The sequence below is a fragment of the Scyliorhinus canicula genome, chromosome 16 (assembly GCF_902713615.1).
Source record: "Scyliorhinus canicula chromosome 16, sScyCan1.1, whole genome shotgun sequence".
In the NCBI taxonomy this organism is placed as follows: Eukaryota; Metazoa; Chordata; class Chondrichthyes; order Carcharhiniformes; family Scyliorhinidae; genus Scyliorhinus; species Scyliorhinus canicula.
The window spans coordinates 73,655,977-73,677,645 of NC_052161.1; the positions used below are offsets into that span (position 1 = coordinate 73,655,977).

The 21,669-nt window shown below is 43.6% G+C and overlaps 1 protein-coding gene across 1 annotated transcript in view; it reads left to right on the forward strand.

Annotated features, from left to right (window-relative positions):
- The window catches only part of reep3b (receptor accessory protein 3b), a 126,071-nt gene that overhangs the window by 47,510 nt on the left and 56,892 nt on the right, over positions 1 to 21,669 (forward strand). Inside the window, exon 2 of the mRNA XM_038821780.1 lies at positions 10,833 to 10,905. Within this exon, the coding sequence (XP_038677708.1) occupies positions 10,833 to 10,905 (73 nt within the window). The remainder of the gene's footprint in view (positions 1 to 10,832; positions 10,906 to 21,669) is intronic.

Sequence of the window (21,669 nt, forward strand, 5' to 3'; positions counted from 1 at the left end):
AACTTTAAAAATCTAATGTCATAATGAATTAAGAATAATCCTCCCCCCCCCCCCCCCCCCCCCCCCCAAAAGAACGAGGTGACAGATTTGTCCACTTCCTTGAAGAATGCCTTTGGTAAAAAGAAGATAGGTAGGCATGAAATAAAAGCAAAAATCATGGCAGCACATACATTTTAATTACCTGCACCCGGCCCACCAATGGCATCTGGAGGTTGTCCCACCTGGCCAAGTCAGATTTCAAATTGTACCTACGGGACCCCCCCCCCCCCCCCCCCCCCCAACCATCCTGCGCCACCTGCACCCACAAGTACCTGAATGCTGCCCTGCAAAATGGCTCCCTCCCTCCTGTCCAAAAGGGCCAGATCTGCATCCCCCTCGTACCTCCTGTCTACCTCCAACGTCTTCTCTATCAGCCATTGAAACTACGCCCTCTCTTTATCCAGCTTGGCCTAAAACGATATCGCCTCCCCCTCACTACCACTTTCAGTGCCTCCCATACTTCCCCAGTACAGTTAGATCCTACGTTCTCCTCAATCACTTTCCTGATCTTCTCACAGAAGCTTCGGTCCCCCAACAACCCGCGTCCATTCTCCACCCCGGGGACAACTGGAGAAACATCCTGCAATATTTTTGATCTTGTGAAATAAAACTGGAATTGTCCAAAGATGTGCAGGTTGGGTGGGGTTGTGGGGATAGGGCAGGGGAGAGTGAGCGTGGTAGGGTGCTCTTTCAGAGGGTCGTGCATACTCGATGGGTGGAATGGTCAGCTCCTGTACTGGAGGGATTCTATGGATTAGAACCTTCTAAACCAGGTTATGTCATTCTTTTTATCAGCGAAAGAGTGTTTCCTCTTCGATTCATTCCTTTAGATTTGTTCTTTGTATTCACTATTATTTAATTGTTAAAATGGTTTATTATGAGGACCTTGAGATGATTATTATCACTAAGGAGATAGTGATGGACAAGCTAATGTGGCTGAAGGTAGACTCGTCCCCTGATCTTGATGGAATTCATCTGAGTTCTAAAAGAGATGGCTAGAGCAGGGGTGGGCAAACATGTTGTGCCGAGCAATGATCACCCTACTCAAGTCAACGTATCCACCCTATACCAGTAAGTAACCCAACAGCCCCCCCCCTCCCCCCTCCCATTAACCTTAAAATTAAAAAAATTTTTTTTTTTTAATGACCTGATCTTGGTGGGTCGCATAAAGACCTTTGGCGGGCCGTAGTTTGCCCACCCCTGGGCTAGAGAAATTGCAAATACACTAATGATAATTTACCAAAATTCACTAGACTCTGGGGTGGTCCCAGTGGATTGGAAATTAGCAAACATGACACCACTGTTTAAAAAAGGAGGTAGGTAGAGAGTGGGTAATTATAGGCCAGTTAGCTTAACTTCGGTAGTAGGGAAGATGCTGGAATCTATCATCAAGGAAGAAATATCGAGGCATCTGGATAGAAATTGTCCCATTGGGCAGACGCAGCATGGGTTCATATAGGGCAGGTCGTGCCTAACTAATTTAGTGGAATTTTTTAAAAGACATTACCAGTGCGGTAGACAACGGGGAGTCAATGGATGTGGTATATCTGGATTTCCAGAAAGCTTTTGACAAGGTGCCACACAAAAGATTGCTGCATAAGATAAAGATGCATGGCATTAAGGGTAAAGTAGTAGCATGGATAGAGGATTGGTTAATTAATAGAAAGCAAAGAGTGGGTATTGAAGAATAGCTAGTGGTGTCCCTCTGGGACCAGTGTTGGGCCCACAATTGTTTACAATTTACTTAGATGATTTCGAGTTGGGGACCAAGTGCAAAGTGTCTAAGTTTGCAGACACTAAGATGAGTGGTGAAGCAAAAAGTGCAGAGGATACCGCAAGTCTGCAGAGGGATTTGGATAGGTTAAGTGAATGGGCTAGGGTTTGGCAGATGGAATACAATGTTGACAAATGTGAAGTTATCCAGTTTGGTAGGAATAACAGCAAAAGGGATTATTATTTAAATGATAAAATATTAAAACATGCTGCTGTGCAGAGAGATCTGGGTGTGCTCGTGCATGATTCGCAAAAAGTTGGTTTACAGGTGCAACAGGTGATTAAGAAGGCAAATGGAATTTTGTCCTTCATTGCTAGAGGGATGGAGTTTAAGACTAGGGAGGTTATGCTGCAATTGTATAAGGTGTTAGTGAGGCCACACCTGGAGTATTGTGTTCAGTTTTGGTCTCCTTGCCTGAGAGAGGACGTGCTGGTGCTGGTGCTGGAGTGTGTGCAGAGGAGATTCATGAGGTGAATCCCAGAGCTGAAGGGGTTGAATTACCAGGAGAGGTTGAGTCGACTGGGACTGTACTTGTTGGAATTTAGAAGGATGCAGGGGGATCTTATAGAAGCATATAAAATTATGAAGGGAATAGATAGAATAGATGTGGGCACCACTGGTCGGTGAAAGCAGAACTAGGGGGCATAACCTCAAAATAAGAGGAAGTAGATTTAGGAATGAGGTTAGGAGGAACTTTGTCACCCAGAGTAAATCTATGGAATTCCCTGCCCAGTGAAGCAGTTGAGGCTCCTTAATTAAATGTTTGATAAAGATAGATAGTTTTTTGAAGAATAAAGGGTTATGGTGTTCGGGCTGGAAAGTGGAGCCGGTTCCACAAAAGATCATCCATGATCTCATTGAATGGCACAGCAGGCATGAAGGGCAGATGGCCTACTCCTGCTCCTAGTTCTTATGTTCTTATTACATCCACACTAAGCCTGATGTCTGGTCATAATGTTCTTAAATATGTATTACTTTTTAACCTCCAATTGTTTCTATTTTTTAAAGGAATAGATATTTTTAAATAAAAACACAGGATGCTGAAAAAACTGAGCATCTGAGGAAAGAAAGCAGAGTTGGTGTTTAACCTCTTCGTCAGAACTGAAGCAAGGGACAATGTGTTAGATATCCAAGTGTAGCTGTGAGAGATGACAGCGAACCATATACATTTTAAAAACAAAAGACAGATGGTCTGGTGTGGGAGGAGGAGGAGGGAAGTGTTTGCCTTGAGGCAGCGCACTTGTGGGATATTTAAAGTAAGGGCTTTAAAATGGAGGAGAAAGGTCACAACCTAAATCTGCCAAACTCAGTGTTGAGCCCCGAGGGCTGAAACGTGCCCAACGTGGAAGATGAGATGCAGCTCCTCCTGCTTGCGCCGGAGGTGGCTTCATTGGAGCATTGCAACAGGCTAAGGACAGATATGTGAGCATGAGAGCAAGGTGCTAAGTAAAAATGGCAAGCAACAAGAAGGTTGGGGTCATGCTTGTGGACTGAGTGAACATGTTCCACAAGACAGCCACCCAGTCTGCATTTAGTCTCCCCCATGTAGAGGACACCACATTGGGAGCAGTGAATGCAACTAAATTGAAGGAAGTGCAAGTGAAACACTGCTTCACATGAAAGGAGTGTTTGAGCTTTGGAGTGGTGAGGAGGGAGGAGTTAAAGGGGCAAGTGTTGTACCTTCTGCAATTGCAAGGAAGTGGGTGGGGAGTTGGCATGATGGAGGAATGGGCCATGGGATCACCTGGGGGGGGGGGAGCAATGTGAAGGCTAGTGGAGTGGAAAGTGGGAACAAGGGTATCCTATCATGGTTCTGGGTGGGAGGGGTGAGGGCCAGGCTTTGGGATATGGGTTGAACCCTGTTGTGCTTTGTCAACCATGGGTGGGGGCTCTGATTAGGGAAAAACCAATGTTAGAAGCTCCATTTTCAAAAGTGACATAACAACAGATGTAACAGAAATGGAGAAAGTAAAAAAAATGGGATGGAGTCCTTTCGGGGAGAGGGGTGTCAGAGCTGTAGGACTGCAGGTGTGGGAGTTGGTGGTGAGTATTCACAATGGAAGTGGAGACAGTGAGGTAAAGGAATGATTCGGTTAGCTCAGTTGGCTGAATGTCTAATCTTTCTCATCCCACCTTCCTACACACAGTCCATTGCCCTGTAGTTTATAGCAACACTTAAGGTGCAGATCCAGGTACTTTTGAAAAGAGTTTGGGATCTCTGCCTCTCCCACCAACTCGGGCTGTGAATTCCCGATTCCCACTACCATTGCATAATAAAGTTCTTCCTCGTGTCCCCTCTACACTTTCTGCCACTTATCTTGAATCTACATATCCTGGTTCTAGAATTCTCTACCAAGGGAAACAATTTAATTTTGTCCCCTCTATCTCTTCCCCTCATAATTTTGAACACGTCAATTAAGTCATCCCTCTTCCTTCTTCGTTCCAAGGAAAATAACCCCAACCTATCCAATCTCTCCTTGAACGTATACTTTCCTGGCACTGGCAACATTCTTGTAAAGCTCTTCTGCATTCTCTCCAGACCAATAATGTCCTTCCTGTAATGTGGTGACCAGAATTGCACACAATATTCCAGTTGTAGCCTGACTAGTGTTTTATACAATTACAATATTATGTCCTTACTTTTGTAACCCCTGCCAATGAAGGAGAGCGTTCAATATGCTTTCAATGGCGACGTACGTTTCGCTCTACCTTCAACGGCTTTCTAGCTAATTGGATCGATGGCTGAAACCTAATCAAAGTAGAAAATTTCTGTGACATTGAAGTTTAAGGCAGATTGTTGGTATGTTAATTATATTGCTGAAATTGGAGGGCAGAGTTTCTGCTTTGAGTGGAATTGATGATTCTGGCACAAATTACACCATGTTACTAAGTGTTTATTTCCCTCGAATTTTGACTAACCTGATTTGCATTTCAAATGTAAAATTTACGATGAAGCTGCGGAATGTTTTAAAGTGCTCCTTTAATTTGAAAAATGTTTTAAAACTTATTTCACATTTAAAAACGTTGACTTCGTAAAATTGATCCATGCAGCTGGAATGGATTTATCACAAATAAGTATTTAAACCTCACTCTAGTACCTGTTTTAAATTTTTGAATGACATTTAAAGATACATGGAACTATTTTTGAGTTAATTTGGGGTTCAATAATCAGTTTGTTTGGCAAATTAAAAAAGAATTCAAAACCGATCCGTGTCCTTGCATCCAAAAGATCCAGCTTAATATTTGGAGCCTCGTCGATGCCTGCAAATGAGTGTTATTCGTTCACCTTTGGCTTCATAGAATAATAATAGGGCAGCACGGTAGCATAGTGGTTAGCACAGTTGCTTCACAGCTCCAGCGTCCCAGGTTTGATTCACGGCTTGGGTCACTGACTTGTGGAGTCTGCACGTTCTCCCCTTGTCTGCGTGGATTTCCTTCGGGTGCTCCGGTTTCCTCCCACAATCCAAAGAGGTGCAGGTAAGGTGGATTGGCCATGCTAAATTACACTTCGTATCCAAAAAGGTTAAGAGGGGTTAATGGGTTACGGGGATAGGGTGGAGGTGTGGGCTTGTGTAAGGTGCTCTTTATAAGAGCCAGTGCAGACTCGATGGGCCGAATGGCCTCCTGCACTGTAAATTCTATGAAATCTATAGTAATATTTATTGTCACAAATAGGCTTACATTCACACTGCAATGAAGTTACTGTGAAAAGCCCCTAGTCTCCACACTACGGCGCCTGTTCGGGTACACAGAGGGAGAATTCAGAATATTCAATGTACCTAACAAGCACGTCTTTGTGGTCTTGTGGGAGGAAACCGGAGCATCTGGAGGAAACCCATGTAGATACAGGGAGAACGTGCAGACTCCGCACAGTGATCAAGGCCGCGAATTGATCCTGGGGCCCTGGTGCTGTGAAGCAACAGTGCTAACCACTGTGCTACAGCACCACACAAAAAAGTACAAAAGCAAGGAAGTTATTGCTAAACCGATTGAAACACTAATTCGGCCCGAGATGGAGTATCATGTCCAATTCTCGGCACACTCGAGGTGCAGCCATGTTTTGCAAGGCTGAGGCTGGCTTCAAATGTTTTTCATATCAGAGCAAGGCACTGCAGCCGTTTGAGTTGCTTTGAAGACATATTGCACTTTGCCAGTATCGGGGATTACGCCGCAATAACCAGTGCAGTGAGTGGGACTTCCAACCATGTTGAAGGTTCAAATCTGGTTGCATATTTGGAACAAATTCAGAAAATTCACTTTGTAGCTTTTATGCTTCTTCTTCTGGTCTGTCTTTGGAGAGATGCTTCTGCTTTGTGTTATTCGTGTGAAAATTAAAAGCTGGAATTTGCTGTGAGGATTTTTGCAAGTGCTAACCTGCATCCATGGCATGGAGAACTTTCTTAGCGAGTTGCGTATCCATGACCACAAAGAAGAATGGGGCCTGTTAATCAAAAATAAAAATAGAAAATACAATTCCTGTGGAGAGCGCAAGAGTGAAAATTTTTTGCGTTGACTCAATGCTGAACGTTGAGTGATTTTCTCTCTCTCTCTCTCTCTCCCTCTGCTGAGCAATTCCAGTATCTTGTGTTTTTCTTAGTTGTGTCTCATCTGATCCTTACCTGGTATTTATATCAGATTCCAACAATTCGAACTGTTAATCCCCTCCTCCACAACCAGATGATAGAAGCAATTCACTCCTTTCATCATTTCCTTTCTTTCCAAATAGCCAACTTTTTACTGATCAGATATGTAATTCCACACCTGTTAAGGTTGTTGTATTTAGCTCACGAGTACCATTGTGGCACAGTGGTTAGCACTGCTGCTTCACAGTGCCAGGAATCCGGGTTCAATTCAGGCTGTGAGTGACTGAAGTTTGCACTTTCTCACCTTGTCTGTGTGTGTGGGTTTCCTCCGTATGCTGCTGTTTCCTCCCACAGTCCAAAGATGTGCAGATTAGGTGGATTGGTCATGCTAAACTTGCCCCTTAATGTCCAAAGATGTGTAGGTTAGGTGGGGTTATGGAAAGGACCAGGGGTTGGAACTAGTGGGGTGCTCTTTCGGTGGGTTGGCAGAAACTTGATGGGCACTTCAAGAGTTAATTTCATCAGCAAACTAAAAATGCCTGTTATTCTGTGGACTAGATTTTGTTAAATTGCTGTGCGCTGATGTATAAAGATTTATTGTTTTGATTACTTGGGGTGGCATATTTACTAGTTTACTGGATATTACATCCAGTGTACAAATTAGAGCTGCATAAATGAGATTACAGCAGTAAAATTTCTTGATTAAAATCAGGAAATCCTATGTTTTCTCTTTGAGGTGTTGGATCCAACTTGCTGCCTCCTGTTTACTGTGTTATCTGTTAGGATTTTGGCCAAGATTATTTTTAGAAAAGCAGTCTGTATGCTGTCTCGGCTGAGCCAGAGGAGCAAGGAAGGGGAAGGTTTGGACATGTGCTCGTTCTTTCACTCCTCAGGAAGAAGTTTCTTTCGGAGAGCTCTTAATTAAATGTGTGTCTTTCCATTGTGCACATCACTGAATTCCAATCGGCCAAATTGTGAATTAACTTGAGGTGTCTGATTTATTTGTTATTTGAAATCCACAATTTTTGTCGTCACTGGTTGACTTTAAATACTTGTACATGCCAAGCATGTTTCATCAAGGATTTTTGCACTTAAAGTGAGTCCATGCTGTGCAAAATGAGCCTCTTATTTGCAGAGTGTTTTACTCCTGTGAAAAATTACATATAACTACACCTTGTTACAAAAGTGCAACCACGTTTAAAGGTTATTACTTTGTGGCAACTCGGGTAAATTACTTAAAAACTCTGCTTTTAATCAAGTGGATAGTTGGAATGGATTAAGTTTTTCCTGATGGATAGATATGTAGATTTTTAGATCTGTATGTAAGTTCAATTTGACTTTTAATAATCCCCAAATTTTAGTCGTATGCTATCGGGTTACTTTAAATGTACTGCTGCAACAATTTTTGAAATGGTTCAAAACACACTAGAAGTAATATTTTTCAGGCCAGTGTTGTCCATTGTGCCTGCTTACCAGGCTTTCGTCCACCATGAATTCTGTTTATCGATGGCAACTTTCCCAGCAGGAAAACAAGATGTTTTCAGATGCTGGTATGGGTACAACTGGTGTACGTAAAATATTGTTAAACATGCAGCAAATTTTTTTATATTGATGCAGTTTTTTTTAACCAACTCATGTCAATGTCTGAATTTTAATTGGCTTAACATAACCGAGAATCTGCATGTGCAAGGTATTACGCACTGTTTTCATGAGCAAGGTCTTCTCACGTGGAATTGTACATGGCACTTAGTTCATTTGAAGTTGAACTATTATTTCGCACATTTTCTGGAACCACTGGTTGTATCCAGGTTTATGGGTGCATTTGTGATAGCTTTGCAAAATCTTCTGACTGAGTACAGTCTCTTGTTTAAAAAGAAATGACGTCAGGGTCTGTTGTCTGCAAGCACTGTGCTAACTTGCATAGTCTTCCATTATGAAAGACTTGGGTTTTAGCTGAAGCCCCAGTGAAAGTCTGGTTTTGTTCCCATCTGGTTTTTCTGGGCAAGTTGCCATTCGTCTGTCCACAAGATGTGCGCACTCATGTCTATATATTGGCAGGGTTTGAATTGAGTACTTGTAGGTTTTTAAAGTCATTTGAGAGATGCACGTCTTGAGGTCGTAGCAAATATTGTATTGCTTTGTGGAGCAAACATGTCGAAAGGCCATTGCATCAACCAAAACTTGAAAATAATTGTGTAGGTCTGAAGATGGAATCTTCCATGTCTGAATAGCTCGAGCGGAACTATTTGCTGGGAATGAGGAATCCAGTCAACATGTGAATTACTCCCGCGTGTTGTAATTTTTGGAGCAGAAGCAGATGGGCATATATCAAATCATAAACAAACCGGCCATTGTCTCTCTTCCTTACCATATAAGTAATGTCTGCTTTTCACCAATTTATCAACAAATGGTGCGTTTTTACTTTGAAGTCCAGTATAGTTCAGTTAGAGAAAATTGTATTTTATGTTTGGATAAGGACATAATGGACATTATGGACATAATGTGAAAACCTACAGCTGGTAAGTAAGGCAGGGCAAATGTTTGTGTCTCCTTGTAACCATTGTTTTTAAACTAGTGTTGAGCAAATTATTTACTTGCCACATAGATTTTTGGTTATTTAATAAACAACTAGATCATGTACTCTCAAAACTCGTGTACTGTAACCCTGATATGAGCTTCGTTATGTCAAGGTGGTGAATATTGTTTTTGGTCAGTTTTGCTGCTTTGCTTTCGTTACTTGTGAACCACTGAAAACATTTTTCACCATCGAGCCAGGGAAGGAGGGAAAGGCACATAGCAGGAACTGTGATAAACATTGGTCGAAAGGTGAAATGAGGCGTGGACGCACTGGTCTGAAGGTAAATTGGGTGATCTGGAGCCTCACACAATGCAAGTAAATATCCATACCAACCATTCAGGTCAGAGTGATGCTTGCGACTGCTGGATAGAATCGATTATGTGGTGTCTGATAACTTTATTCCAGAATTCCAAACTTTGAAAGAGAAAAACTGCAAAATTAGACACAATGGTGGCAGGTATTAAATATCCACATTTTCATTTATTCCTTAATGGGATGAGTGTTGCTGGCTAGGTCAGCATTTATTGCCCACCCCTAATTGCCTTTCCAGAATTTTGACCCAGTGATGGTGAAGAAACAGTGATACATTTCCAAGATGGGATCATGTGGGGCTTGCAGGGGTGGGGTGAAAGAAATGTTTTAGGTCGTGGTGTTCCCATGTGTCTCCATGTTAATTGTTTTGGGTGGTAAAGGTGCGGGTTTGAAAGGTGCTGAAGGACGCTTGGCATGTTGCTGTAGCGCCGCTTCTAGATATTGTACACAGCTGCGACTGTGCACCAATGGTGGAGGGAGTGTATATTTATGGTTGTGGGTGCAGTGCTGATCAAGTGGGTTGCTTTGTCTTGGATGATGTTGAGCTTTAGTGTTGTTGGAGTTACACCCATCGAGGTAAATGGAGAATGTTCCATCACATTCTAGACTTATGCCTTGGAAATGGTAGACAGGCTTTGGGGAATCAGGAGGTGAGTTACTCACCACAATTCTGTTTTCTCTAATGGTGAGGGTCAGCAGCTTTGATCTGCTTTTGTAGCTACATTATTTATATGGCTGGACTACATGTTGCCAAAATGGTGTCACTGTAGCACTCTGTCTTGTAGTTGCAAAATGCATTTGTCATCTTGCAAATAGCTCACAATTTTCTAACTTTATTTTTGTTTCGGGAAACTTGTTTACTTCAACAATGTTGTACATGTATTAAAAATTATATTTTTGGAAATGGCTGCACTGAATTTCAATGCAGTGCACAATACTCGGTCTCGGACCTGATGGGTAAGTGGAAATGTAACTTCTAGCCTCCCAAAGAACCAGGAGATGCAATCTTTAAATTAGAACTAAACTGGCTGAAGGCGATTCTAGGAAAAATGTCTCTGTACAGATTTGTATACAAAGTCATGTGTCCAGAAAGATCTATTTGAGACTTTACAAGGGAGATCAGTATTTGAAGGGAGAGAATCAAGACAGCCTGGTTTGGCAAAACGCAGAGCAGGGTGAGTGGATTTTCCTGGTGTGACGAGATGGATAGAAGTGGGAGATGAAACTGTTTGAAAAGGAAATAGTTTCTGACAAATTTCCAAAGCTTCTGTTTTCTTAAATGGTGAGGATCAGTTGGTTAGATGGGGCAGAATCTGGGGCAGAATGGCGCTAACAGCACAAGTTGACAGTCTGCCTCCTTGGCTTGCCTCGTGTTTGATGTGGAGTTGATGCCCCTCAAGCTATGTAACCAATTATTTTCCTCTGAGTGAGAAGCCTGTTGTCCTTTGTGTACCACAGCTAATTATCATTACTTTTAAATGTGTGTGTATTACTTTTAAATGTGTGTGTATTGCATATCTTCTAACTGATTTTTCTTTTTCAACAGCCTTGTGTTTGGGACCTTGTATCCTGCTTACTACTCGTACAAGGCTGTGAAAACCAAAAATGTAAAGGAATATGTAAGTACCTTTTGAATCCTAATTCTTAGATAAATGTGATGACTAATTCCTTTACATAAAGAATCTCTTTAAACTGAAAATACTTGGTTTCAAATTTTAGTTTTATATCCCTCCTGTCCTGTTTTCGGATAGGTAATTGTGAATAGCTAAAGATATTGTTTTTTGTTTGGATTTAACTGTGGAAAATTATATTAGTGGGCTGTATGTGAGTGAATTTGCGGTGTCATAACCAAGAGATGAGGCTTTTGGTTTGATGTGGAACTCGACATCTGAATAAGGACAAGTTCCAGACTCGATGCAAATATCCTTCACTTAAATATACCCACAAAAAAATTAATGGGATGGTGAGTGTTCATAGTATCTTTAATTATATTGTTAAGATACATAGGTGAAGGGCATTGTTTAATTCAGTATTTAGAATACACCGTAAGTAAAAGCTCTGTCTTGGTTTTGACTTCAACTGGCTTTGGCTTGGTTAAGTGAGGTGGGGGGCAGGGAGCAGACCCATTGAGAAGAAGCTGAACCTCTTTACTTTTTATTTAAAAACCTTCATTGACCACAAAAAAGTAAAAATAAAATCCATGACAATTGTAGGAAAATTAGCTCCATGTAAATAAGTCCCAGTTCATTCGAATTAGACATTCCGCTACTGGTATTGACATTATTTTGTCCCCTGTGCATTGAAGCTTGGAACTGTGGAGAAGCAGTGATTCGGAGGCCTTACTTCCTAATCTCTGTTGCTATAAATTCTTTCTAAGATCTTTTTTATATTCATTGGCATGAAATGTGGGTTTCATAAGTGAATGCTGTGAAGCTGCATGATCAAGCCAATTTAACTGAAGTACAGAAGTTCTAAAGATTGTGTTCCATAACTTGGACCCCGAGGTTTTTCAAATTCTTGGTTCTTGCCTTTTTCATAGTCGGTGAGTGTCTTGTCAGCTCGCACGCAGGCGAGGTGAGTTTGAACTCGAGTGAAATTATTCTAATCGCACCTGAGATTTCCGTCATTAAGCTTTATGTAATGCACTGTATTCACAAGTGCCAACTTTCCAAAACCTTGTAAGGGGCGGCGGAAGTATTGAGGGAGGACGTTGTAACTTTGTTTGGAGAAAACTTATGTCATGCTGACTGGAAATGAAAGTTGCATAAGGTTTAAAAAAAAAACCTGCATTTAAAATAAGCAACAATGCTGAGAAATTCATTTCACTAAATTTAAATCCTAAAATAAACTTCACCTGCAGTGTCACTTAATGAATCAGACTAAACCTGGGATTTAAAACCTGGAGGAAGCATGGAAAGGACTAAAAGGAATGTATCACAATCAGTCTACAAAACCAACTGCTGGAAGTAATTTTCAAGCAAGACAGACATATTGTAATATTCAAAGTAAGTGTGATAATAAGGAAGTGTGCATTTGATGTAAGACTTGTAATACAAAATAGCTGATTTCGTGGTCCTGCTTAGATCAGGTTGATGGTTATGCTATTTTTCAAATCAGTTTAACCAATTGTGATAGAAAAGGTGTTGGAATGCCGGGAGTGATGGAGTTGCTAGCTGAGTTTGGGACCTTTTCAGGTTATAAATTAAATTTAGGCAAGAGCGAGGTGTTTGTGGTGCACCCTGGAGACCAGGAGGAAGGAATTGGTAGGCTCACGCTTAGGCGAGCAGGGAGAGCTTTATGTTCCTGGGAGTGCAGGTGGCCAGGGACTGGGGGACTCTTCACAAGCATAACTTCACCAGACCTGTAGATCAGATGGAGGAGGAGTTCAAGAGGTGGGACATGCTGCCATTGTCGTTGGCGGGGAGAGTACAGTCCGTCAAAATGACGGTGCTTCCGAGGTTCTTGTTCCTCTTTCAGTGCCTGCCCATATTTATCCCCAGGGCCTTCTTTAGGAGAGTGACTAGCAGTATTTTGAGCTTTGTGTGGGCACATGGGACTCCGAGAGTGAAGAGGGTGTTCCTGGAGCGAGGGAGGGATAGTGGCGGGCAGGCGCTGCCCAACCTTCTGGGGTACTATTGGGCAGCCAATGTGTCAATGGTGCGTAAATGGGTGATGGAGGGGGGAGGGGCGGCGTGGAAAAGAATGGAGATGGCGTCATGTAGAGGTACGAGCCTGGGTGCCATGGCAACGGCACAGTGGCCGCTCTCTCCTAAGAGGTTTACTGCGAGCCCGGTGGTGGTGGCGACCCTAAGAATCTGGGGACAGTGGAGACGGCATCGGGGGGAAACAGGGGGCTCGATGGAGGCTCCACTGGGTGGCAACCATCGGTTCATCCTGGGGAACACGGATGGGGGATTTAGGGGGTGGCAAAGGGCGGGCATCAGCAAACTGAGGGACCTGTTTATTGGCGGGAGGTTTGCGGGCCTGGGGGAACTGGAAGATAAATTTGGCCTTCCCCAAGGGAACATGTTCAGATACCTGCAGGTAAAGGCGTTTGCTAGGCGACAGGTAGAGGGATTCCCTTTGCTGCCCTCGCAGGGGACAATGGACAGAGTGCTTTCGGGGGTGTGGGTCGGAGAGGGGAAGGTGTCTGACATCTATAAGGTAATGCAGGAGGTGGAGGAGTTGTCGGTGGAGGAGCTGAAGGCTAAATGGGAGGAGGAACTCGGGGAGCAGATAGAGGACTGGACTTGGGCGGATGCCTTGGAGAGAGTTAACTCTTCCTCCTCATGTGCGAGGCTTAGTCTCATCCAATTTAAGGTGCTACACCGGGCCCACATGTCCGGGACCAGGATGAGTAAGTTCTTTGGGGGTGAGGATAGGTGCACCAGATGTTCGGGAAGTCCAGCGAACCACGCCCATATGTTCTGGGCATGCCCAGCACTGGAAGAATTCTGGAAGGGGGTGGCGGAGACGGTGTCGAGGGTGGTTGGATCCAGGGTCAAACCAGGGTGGGGACTGCGATCTTTGGAGTTGCGGTAGAGCCGGGAGTGCAGGAGGCGAGAGAGGCCGGTGTCCTGGCCTTTGCGTCCCTAGTAGCCCGCCGAAGGATTCTGTTACAGTGGAAGGATGCAAGGCCCCCAAGCGTGGAGACCTGGATCAGTGACATGGCGGGATTTATAAAATTGGAAAAGGTCAAATTTGCCCTGAGAGGATCAATACAAGGGTTCTATAAACGATGGCAGCCTTTTCTGGACTTCCTGGCTCAGAGATAGGTAACTTGGTCAATAGGAGCAGCAACCCCGGTGGGGAGGGGGGTGCACTATTGTAGTGTCTATTCTGTAACTTTATAGTGTGTTAATTTGCGTTGTTGTTAAAATGCTGTGTTGTTCATGGAGGTGGGGCGAATGTATATGATTGTTAATATTATTGTTATTTTTGGTATTTTACTAAGTTGTGTCAATGTTGTATAAAATCAAAATTTTTCAATAAAAATTATTTAAAAAAAAAGAAAAGGTTTTGGAAGCAACTCTGGCATTGAGAGGAAATGAATAAAGACTTGGTTGTTAATATTGTTTGTGACTAACTGTAAGTTACGAAATGCTCTCTTGTGTCTGTTGTAACAGGCTCTGAAAGGTTTGTGTGCGACCGTTGAAATAAGTAAGAATAATAGGAATAAAAACCACACATGCTGTAAGTACTCAGAAGGTCTGACAGCATCTATGGAGAGAGACCAGATTTGACTTTCCAGATCAATGACCTTTTGTGAGAATTGGAAAAAGTTAACATGTAACAGGTTTCTACCAAATGCAGAGATGAGGGAAAAGGGCTGAGGTAAAAGGAACCCATGCGAAGGTCTTTTGGGTGGAGATTAAATGACAAAGGGAAAATATTTTTATAAATGAAGGTGGCAAAAGAGGTTCAGAATGGCACTAAGTGGTAACACTTTTAAGAGCTAGCATAGATTAGCCTCCTGAACTGAGAAATTTTGATTCCGTGTCCGATACTTTACTTTTTTTTCTTAGTTTTGTGTTGCTCATTGTTCACCTCCGATTTCTCCAGCCAGCATTGATTGAGCTGTTTTTACAGGCCAAAGTGTGGGTATCTCACACCAGCCAAATATGGAAATAGGATATCTATAATTGTACCACGGGTTGGTCATCTGAGCTGAAATGAACATAGTATAAAAATTCATATTCGCAGAATGAGGTACTGAAATCCTGGTGACAATTCACCATCTGTTGGTCCCTGTCTGGCCAGCTGCTGCCATAAGCAGGATTGTTGATTGGAGCTTCATGCCTTTTACGCAGTAAATTTAAACATCATGTTGATGACCAGCATTTGCTGAATCTCCAGTTACAGGAACACATGTTGAGCTACAAAATCTTTGTGCACTGCAGCCCCATATAAGATTTGTAGACTTCATTACTTTTGGCCCAAAGCAGTCCAAATATTGCAGCATTATTTAAAGTCGATTTGCAATTGCAGTAGAATAGACTGATCACGATGGTGATATATGGCAAACTACGAATTCTGGAAATGCACAGCACTTGCAGTTGAATGAAGAAGCAGATTACGAGATTTGGCAAGAAGAAACAAATTATTAGCCTGACTAATGTTCTTTTTAACGAGATCAGGCTTAATTCTTGGAGAAAAAAATTATACTTACTGGATGTGTTACTTGGTTTCAAGATATGACTGCAGCTTGGAATAATGCAGGATGATTGCATGTTCTGCTGTAGCTGGCAGGAATGATTTTGATGCTTGTTGCATTAAAATAACATGGGCTAATCGAAATTCATCTTCAAATCAATAAATCAATATTGCAGCAAGGTTTCTGAGCACAAGGTTGTCTGAGTGGAATTTTAGAACTTTTTGTCCCGTTCACCCGGTTGTTTCTTTACATATTTCATACTTGTGGTTTGCAACATGCCATGGTGGCTCTCTTTCCCCCTCCCGAACTATTGACGAACTCCCAGAGACACCCTAATTATCTGCTAACCAAAGGGAAACCGTGCTGCCAATGTGGGGAGAGCTCTTTTTTTTTCTCTGACTTGTTATTTCTTTGTTAAATGGCGAGTAACATCAGGAAAAAGACAGCAATCTGATCAGAGAGGGATATAGTCCCCTGGGATTGCCACACATGCACTGGATTCAGAGTTGGCTTTCAATTCCACAGATGTTAGTTGTTAAACAGTATTTATTCAGGACTGCTGCTCCATGAGTTTGCGTGCGCTTTTATGAAGAGACACTGGTTTCAATCTTAGAGTTGATCTAATGAAGGCCAAGAGTTGATCTAATGAAGGCGAAGAGAAGTTTAATTTGTTTTTTAGGTAGTGAGGATGTTTGATGCTCAACCCTGACAAAGTTGATTGTTTACATGAGCTGCAGCAAGCTGGCCAAACTGCAGCTCCACAAAGGGTGTTTTAACTTGCTATGATTTCCATTATCAGTAAGTTAGCATTCCACAATTTCAGACATGTTTTGTAAACTAGTCATGACAGGTCTGTTTTCTTGCAGCTGTTTCAATAAATCCTGTTTGCTTTTTCTTGCTGAAAGTGAGAGATGCCACTGTGTATGTCAGTGATGTGAAATATGTCATTTTAAAAATATGTTTTTATTCAACAAGCTGCAGAACTACAAAAGTGAGACAGCTCGTGAGCAATGGATGTAGTACAAGCAATTTGTTGTTTTTTTTATAGTGCGAATGCTCCTGGTTGCGAACAGATCTTTGAAGATGGAGGTGAACTGCTTCCATCTGGAGTGGACTCCCGCCTCCGTCACTGATGGCAAATTTAATCTTTTCTAGCCTCAGGAATTCTACCAGGTCAGCCAGCCAGTGAGACCTTGGGAGTAGGTGTTATCGTTGGGCTATCAGGGAGGTAAAGGCCAGGATGTCTGACCTCTCATCTCTAGTACTGGCTATACCGACACCCTGAAGACCACCACCAGTGAGAATGGCTTTATCTTAACCCCAAGACCTTGGACATGGGCCTCAGAGTTTGGTGCAGAATCCCACCAGTCTTGGGCTGGACCAAAACATGTGGGAGTGGTTGAAATCGTTCACTGTTGTCTTCCACCCCCAGAATGAACCCGCTGATGGGTGTTCTGGTCGGCTATGCCCTGTGCACCTAAGTTCAGTTGCATCAGGCTCAGCCTCGCGCATGAGGATATGGAGTTTACTCTGTGCAAGATCTCGCTCCAGTGTCGTTGTCTGCCTCGCTCGAGGCCCAGTTCTTCCTTCCACCTCTTGTTTTGTCCAGTGGGGCCCTTAACCTCTTCCAGCAGTCGTCCATATATGTCTGCACACTTCTTCTCCAACTCGTCCTGTGATCAGGGTGTGCCTGAGTAACTGGGGGAACAAAGGGACCTTCTTGCAACAAAGCCTCGCATCTGAAGGATAACAAAGCACACTCCCTTTCTGGAGTTGGAACTTCTCTGTCAGTTCCTCCAGAGTTGCCACTCTGCCGTCTCCGCCCCTGAGCCTCACCACCCCTTCCTCCCTTCTCCGGATTTTGTTTGTGGTGTCCATTGAATCTGTGTTTTTTACATGGGAGTTGAGATGGACCGTCTTGTGATCCCAAGGCATACAAAGTTATGGGCCAAGTGCAGGGAAATGAGATTAGAATAGTTAGGTGGTTGTTTTTGACTGGCACGAACCTGATGCGCCCAAGGACATTTTCTGTGCTGTACGACTATCTTTTAGCTTGAAATGGTGCTTAAGCAGGCTTTCAGTGATGCTACCACCACCGGGCCCGTCAAGTACTTGGCTGGGGGAAAGGGGAGTGGAACGGTGACCAGTGCCCACAGAGATGTCCCTACACAAGAAGCCTCTTCCATATGCCCCCAGCTCCCCCAGCCAACCCCGCTCCATTTCCACATTTGCTAACCAGTAGTAGTACAGGAGGTGCCAAGTCCTCTGAGCGCTGCCCCCCTCTGCAGGGCAGTTTTACGGATCCTGCAGTTCTTTCCTGCCCACATGTAGGCAAAGATTATTTTGTCACCTTGGCAAAGAAGGATTTGGGGATGAAGATTGGAGTGATCTAAACACACACAACCGTGGCAGAGTGTTCATCTTTATTGTCTGTATTCTGCCCGCCAGGGTGTGTCCCAGCTCTGCATTTGTGGAGCTGGGCCCAGTTGTGGGCTATCTGGATCCCCAGGTATCTGACAATCTCCACTTGGGAGTTCACCGGGAAGATGCCGTTCTTGCTCAAGATAAATTTGTATCTGAGAAGGCTCCGAACTCCCTCAGGAATTCCGTTACCTTTCCCATGCTGGCTAGGGGATTCCAAGACATTGAGCAGCAGGTCAGCCGCACAGAGAGTGAGAACGCGACTGAGTTCCCTGTCTCCTCAGCTGATCTGAGCACAATAGCCAGTGGCGAACAGCAGCGGGACAAGGCGCATCCCTGCCGCTCTGCAGCCGGACGTAGTTTAAGCTGGTGGTGTTAGTCCCTCTGCTCGCTATGGGAGTGCTATCCAGCAGTTTCACCCACTGGCCTGAACCCAAACTGAACCGCAATGAGGTACTTCACTCCACCTGGTCGAAGGCCTTCTCTGCGTTCAGGGAGATGATGACCACTGGTGTCTCTTCTCTGGGTGGGGACATGACCACATTCAGCAGGTGTTTGATGTTTGCTGTCAGCTGTCTGCCCTTGACAATCCATGTCTGATCTTCTGGCGAGCAAGTCGTCTTGCCAGAACTTCGCTAGAACTTTGTGTCAATGTTCAGAAAACAGATAGGCCTGCAGGACCCCCACACTGCTGGATCTTTGTCTTGTCTTGGGATCAGTGAGATCAAGGCCTGTGCCAGCCATCCCGAACAGCGAGCCGTTGGATGTCTCCTGCGGGTGTGGGAACAACGCTGCCGCAAACGTTTTGTAGAACTCCCCTGGGAACCCATCGGGTCCCGATGCCTTTCCAGATTTCATGGAGTTAATGCACTCCATGACCTCTAGATCCAACAATCCTTCCAGTCCCTGTCCCTTTTGCTCCCCCACAGCTGGGAAGATCAGCCCGCCCAGGAGTTGTTTAATGGTATGTTCGGACCATCTTATAGACTGATATGATTAATACTACACTCCTGTACGCTTCACCTGATGACCGTGTCTTTGTATTTAAATTGTATACCTCGTGTTGCCCTATTACGTGTTTTCTTTTCATGTACTAAATGATCTGTTTGAACTGCATGCAGAAAAATTATTTTCACTGTACCTTGGTGCACGTTTCAATAAACAAATCCAATCCAATCTTCAAATCTCCTTCTGGGGCTCAGATGTATACAGTCCCTGGTAGAAGGCTGCAAAGACTTAATTGATGCCCTCTGGAGCCGTGACCACCATTCTCCTCTTGTCCCTGATCTGCGCTATTTCTCGTGTGACTACCTGTTTCTTTAGGTGGCTGGCCTTGACCCCATGTTCGTAGATGATCCCCTGTGTTCTGGCAGTGCTGGATCTCTGTTTTCCCAGTGGAGAGCAGGTCAAATTCCATGTATGATCTTTTACTCTCTGCCAAAAGCTCCATGTTTGGGACAATAGAGTACCACTATTCCACTTCCAGTAAGGAGTCGATCAACCGCTGTCTGGCATCTTTCTCTTCCCTGACCCGATGAGCTCTGTATGCTATTGTCTCCCCTTGATAACTGCCTTCAGTGGCAGAATGTGAAGGGAGTGACCTCCCTATTCTGGTTGCAGCTCACGTACCTGTCGCTGGTTCGTGTCCTTTCTCAAAATGCCATGTCGATGGGGAGGGCTGTTCCAGCCTCCATTGGGGTGGAGGATGTGGCACCTGTTTGACCAGCAATCTGGCTGCTTTCCCATGTTGTTTGCAGACAGAAATTAAATATTGTTTTATTTTTGTACCTACCTTGTTCTTTGCAGCTCATTTTTTCTGTGTGGTCTATGCCTCTGACTGTACTCCTCCTCTTCACCCATCCATCCCCAATATCCGTGTCCTTAACTGTTCAATTGTCTGATTGATTAGCAATGAATGCGACCCTTGCATGTGTTCATTCACCTATGCAAGAGTGAAATGAATATTTCCGAAGGCAGAAGCACAAACCTACGAAGTAAGGTGCAGCAAAGAGAGGTAGATACTGTGAGCAGACCGTGCAAATCTGTTAGGAAATGACCACATTGGAGAAATTGTTGTCTGAGAAGCCTCTTTGTAATCTAGACAATCTAAACCATAAGAACACTTGGAGATTTGGGGTGAATCTTTGAATGGGGCGCGCCAGGGCAGTGAGCATTTCGGGAGAGTAGCTTGACCAGGAGCAAGGGCAGTGCTAGTGTGGGAAGGCAAAGAAATTTGAGGCTAAGGGTAGGGTGTATGCATGTCTTGGTCAAGTATTTACTGGAGTTCAAAAACCATACGGATCCAACTCCACTTAGGAAGCAGAAGGAAAACCAGTGATATTTGACATGGCTTGCCTGTGTTGGGGTGACAATTATTTGAGGTATTAGAAGTTCCAAAGTGGTTTCAATGATTTTCGAAAATTCTACTTTTGTATTGCAAGGACGCGTCAGACGTATGCCAAATGCAAGTTAATTCGATGGTTTATTCTTTGACCATTTGGCTCTCTTGCAGGTAGCAAGGTGCCACAGTCAAATTGGTGACTTACAAAACTAATGTTTGTACATTGGTTAACAAAATACTTAGCATTTCCTCTGTTCAGTAATATTTCCTAGGGAAGCTCTGAGGGGTAAAACGCTGTAATGTACAAAAATGCCAAGCTGGCCATATGTATACCTTTATGCCACCTTTTAATGCTATGGCTAAGCTTATAGTATGAATGGATCTGTTTGAACAGGCAAAATTGCTTTGTGAAGTGGCTCTGGACACACCACCCTTTTCACCTGAGAATTTGGTTTCTATTATTCCAGGGTACTAAAGGAGGTGGCCATGGAAAAGTGGTTGTCATTTTCCAAAATTTCTGCAGGTTCTGGAACAGTCCTAACAGATTGGGAAGTACCAAATTTAACCCCATTATTTGATAAACTGAGTGAGGGAGAAAACTGAATTGCAGACCGTTTAGTCTAACATCAGTAGTCGTGAGGATGTGACAGAGGGAAATCCTGTTTGACAAACCTCCTGGTGTTTTTTGAGGACATGGAATAGGCAAGGGGGAACCAGTGGATGTGGTCTTTTGGATTTTCTGCAAGCTTAATTGGTTAGTGGACAAAATTAAGCACACTGGATTGGAGGTCATATATTGGCATGGACTGATATTTGGTTACCAGACAGGAGTGGCAGGCAGCGACTGTAGGTTACCACATGGATCAGGACTTGGGGCTTCACTCCAACTGGTTGCAATATATAGCGTTGATTTGGATGATGGAATCAACATTTCCAAGTCTGTTGATGACACAACTAGATGCAAATGTGAGCGGTCAGAGGCTTCAAGGCAATTTAGACAAGGCGAGTGGAAAAATACATGGCTGATACAGTACAACATGGAGAAATGTGAGGTTACCCACCTTGGTAGGAATGGTAGAGTATCTATTAAGTCATGATAGATCTGGAAATGTTGATGTACAAAGGGACCAGGGAGTCACTGAAAGCAAGTGTGCAGCAAGCGGTTAAGGAGGCAAATGGCATGTTGTCCTTCATTGTAAGAAGATTTGAGTACAGGAGCAAGGATAGCTTACTGCAACTGTGCAGGGTCTTGTTGAGACCACACCAAGTATTGTGCTCCGTTTTGGTCTCCTTATCTACAAAAATATAGCTGTATTTGCCGTAGAGACAGTGCACCAAGCTTCATCAGACTGATGGGATAGTTGTGTGAGGGCAGATTGGGCCGACTGAGTTTAAAAGAACTTTGAGGGGATCTCATTAGAAATATATAAAATGATAACTGGGCGAGACAGACTGGATTTAAGAATT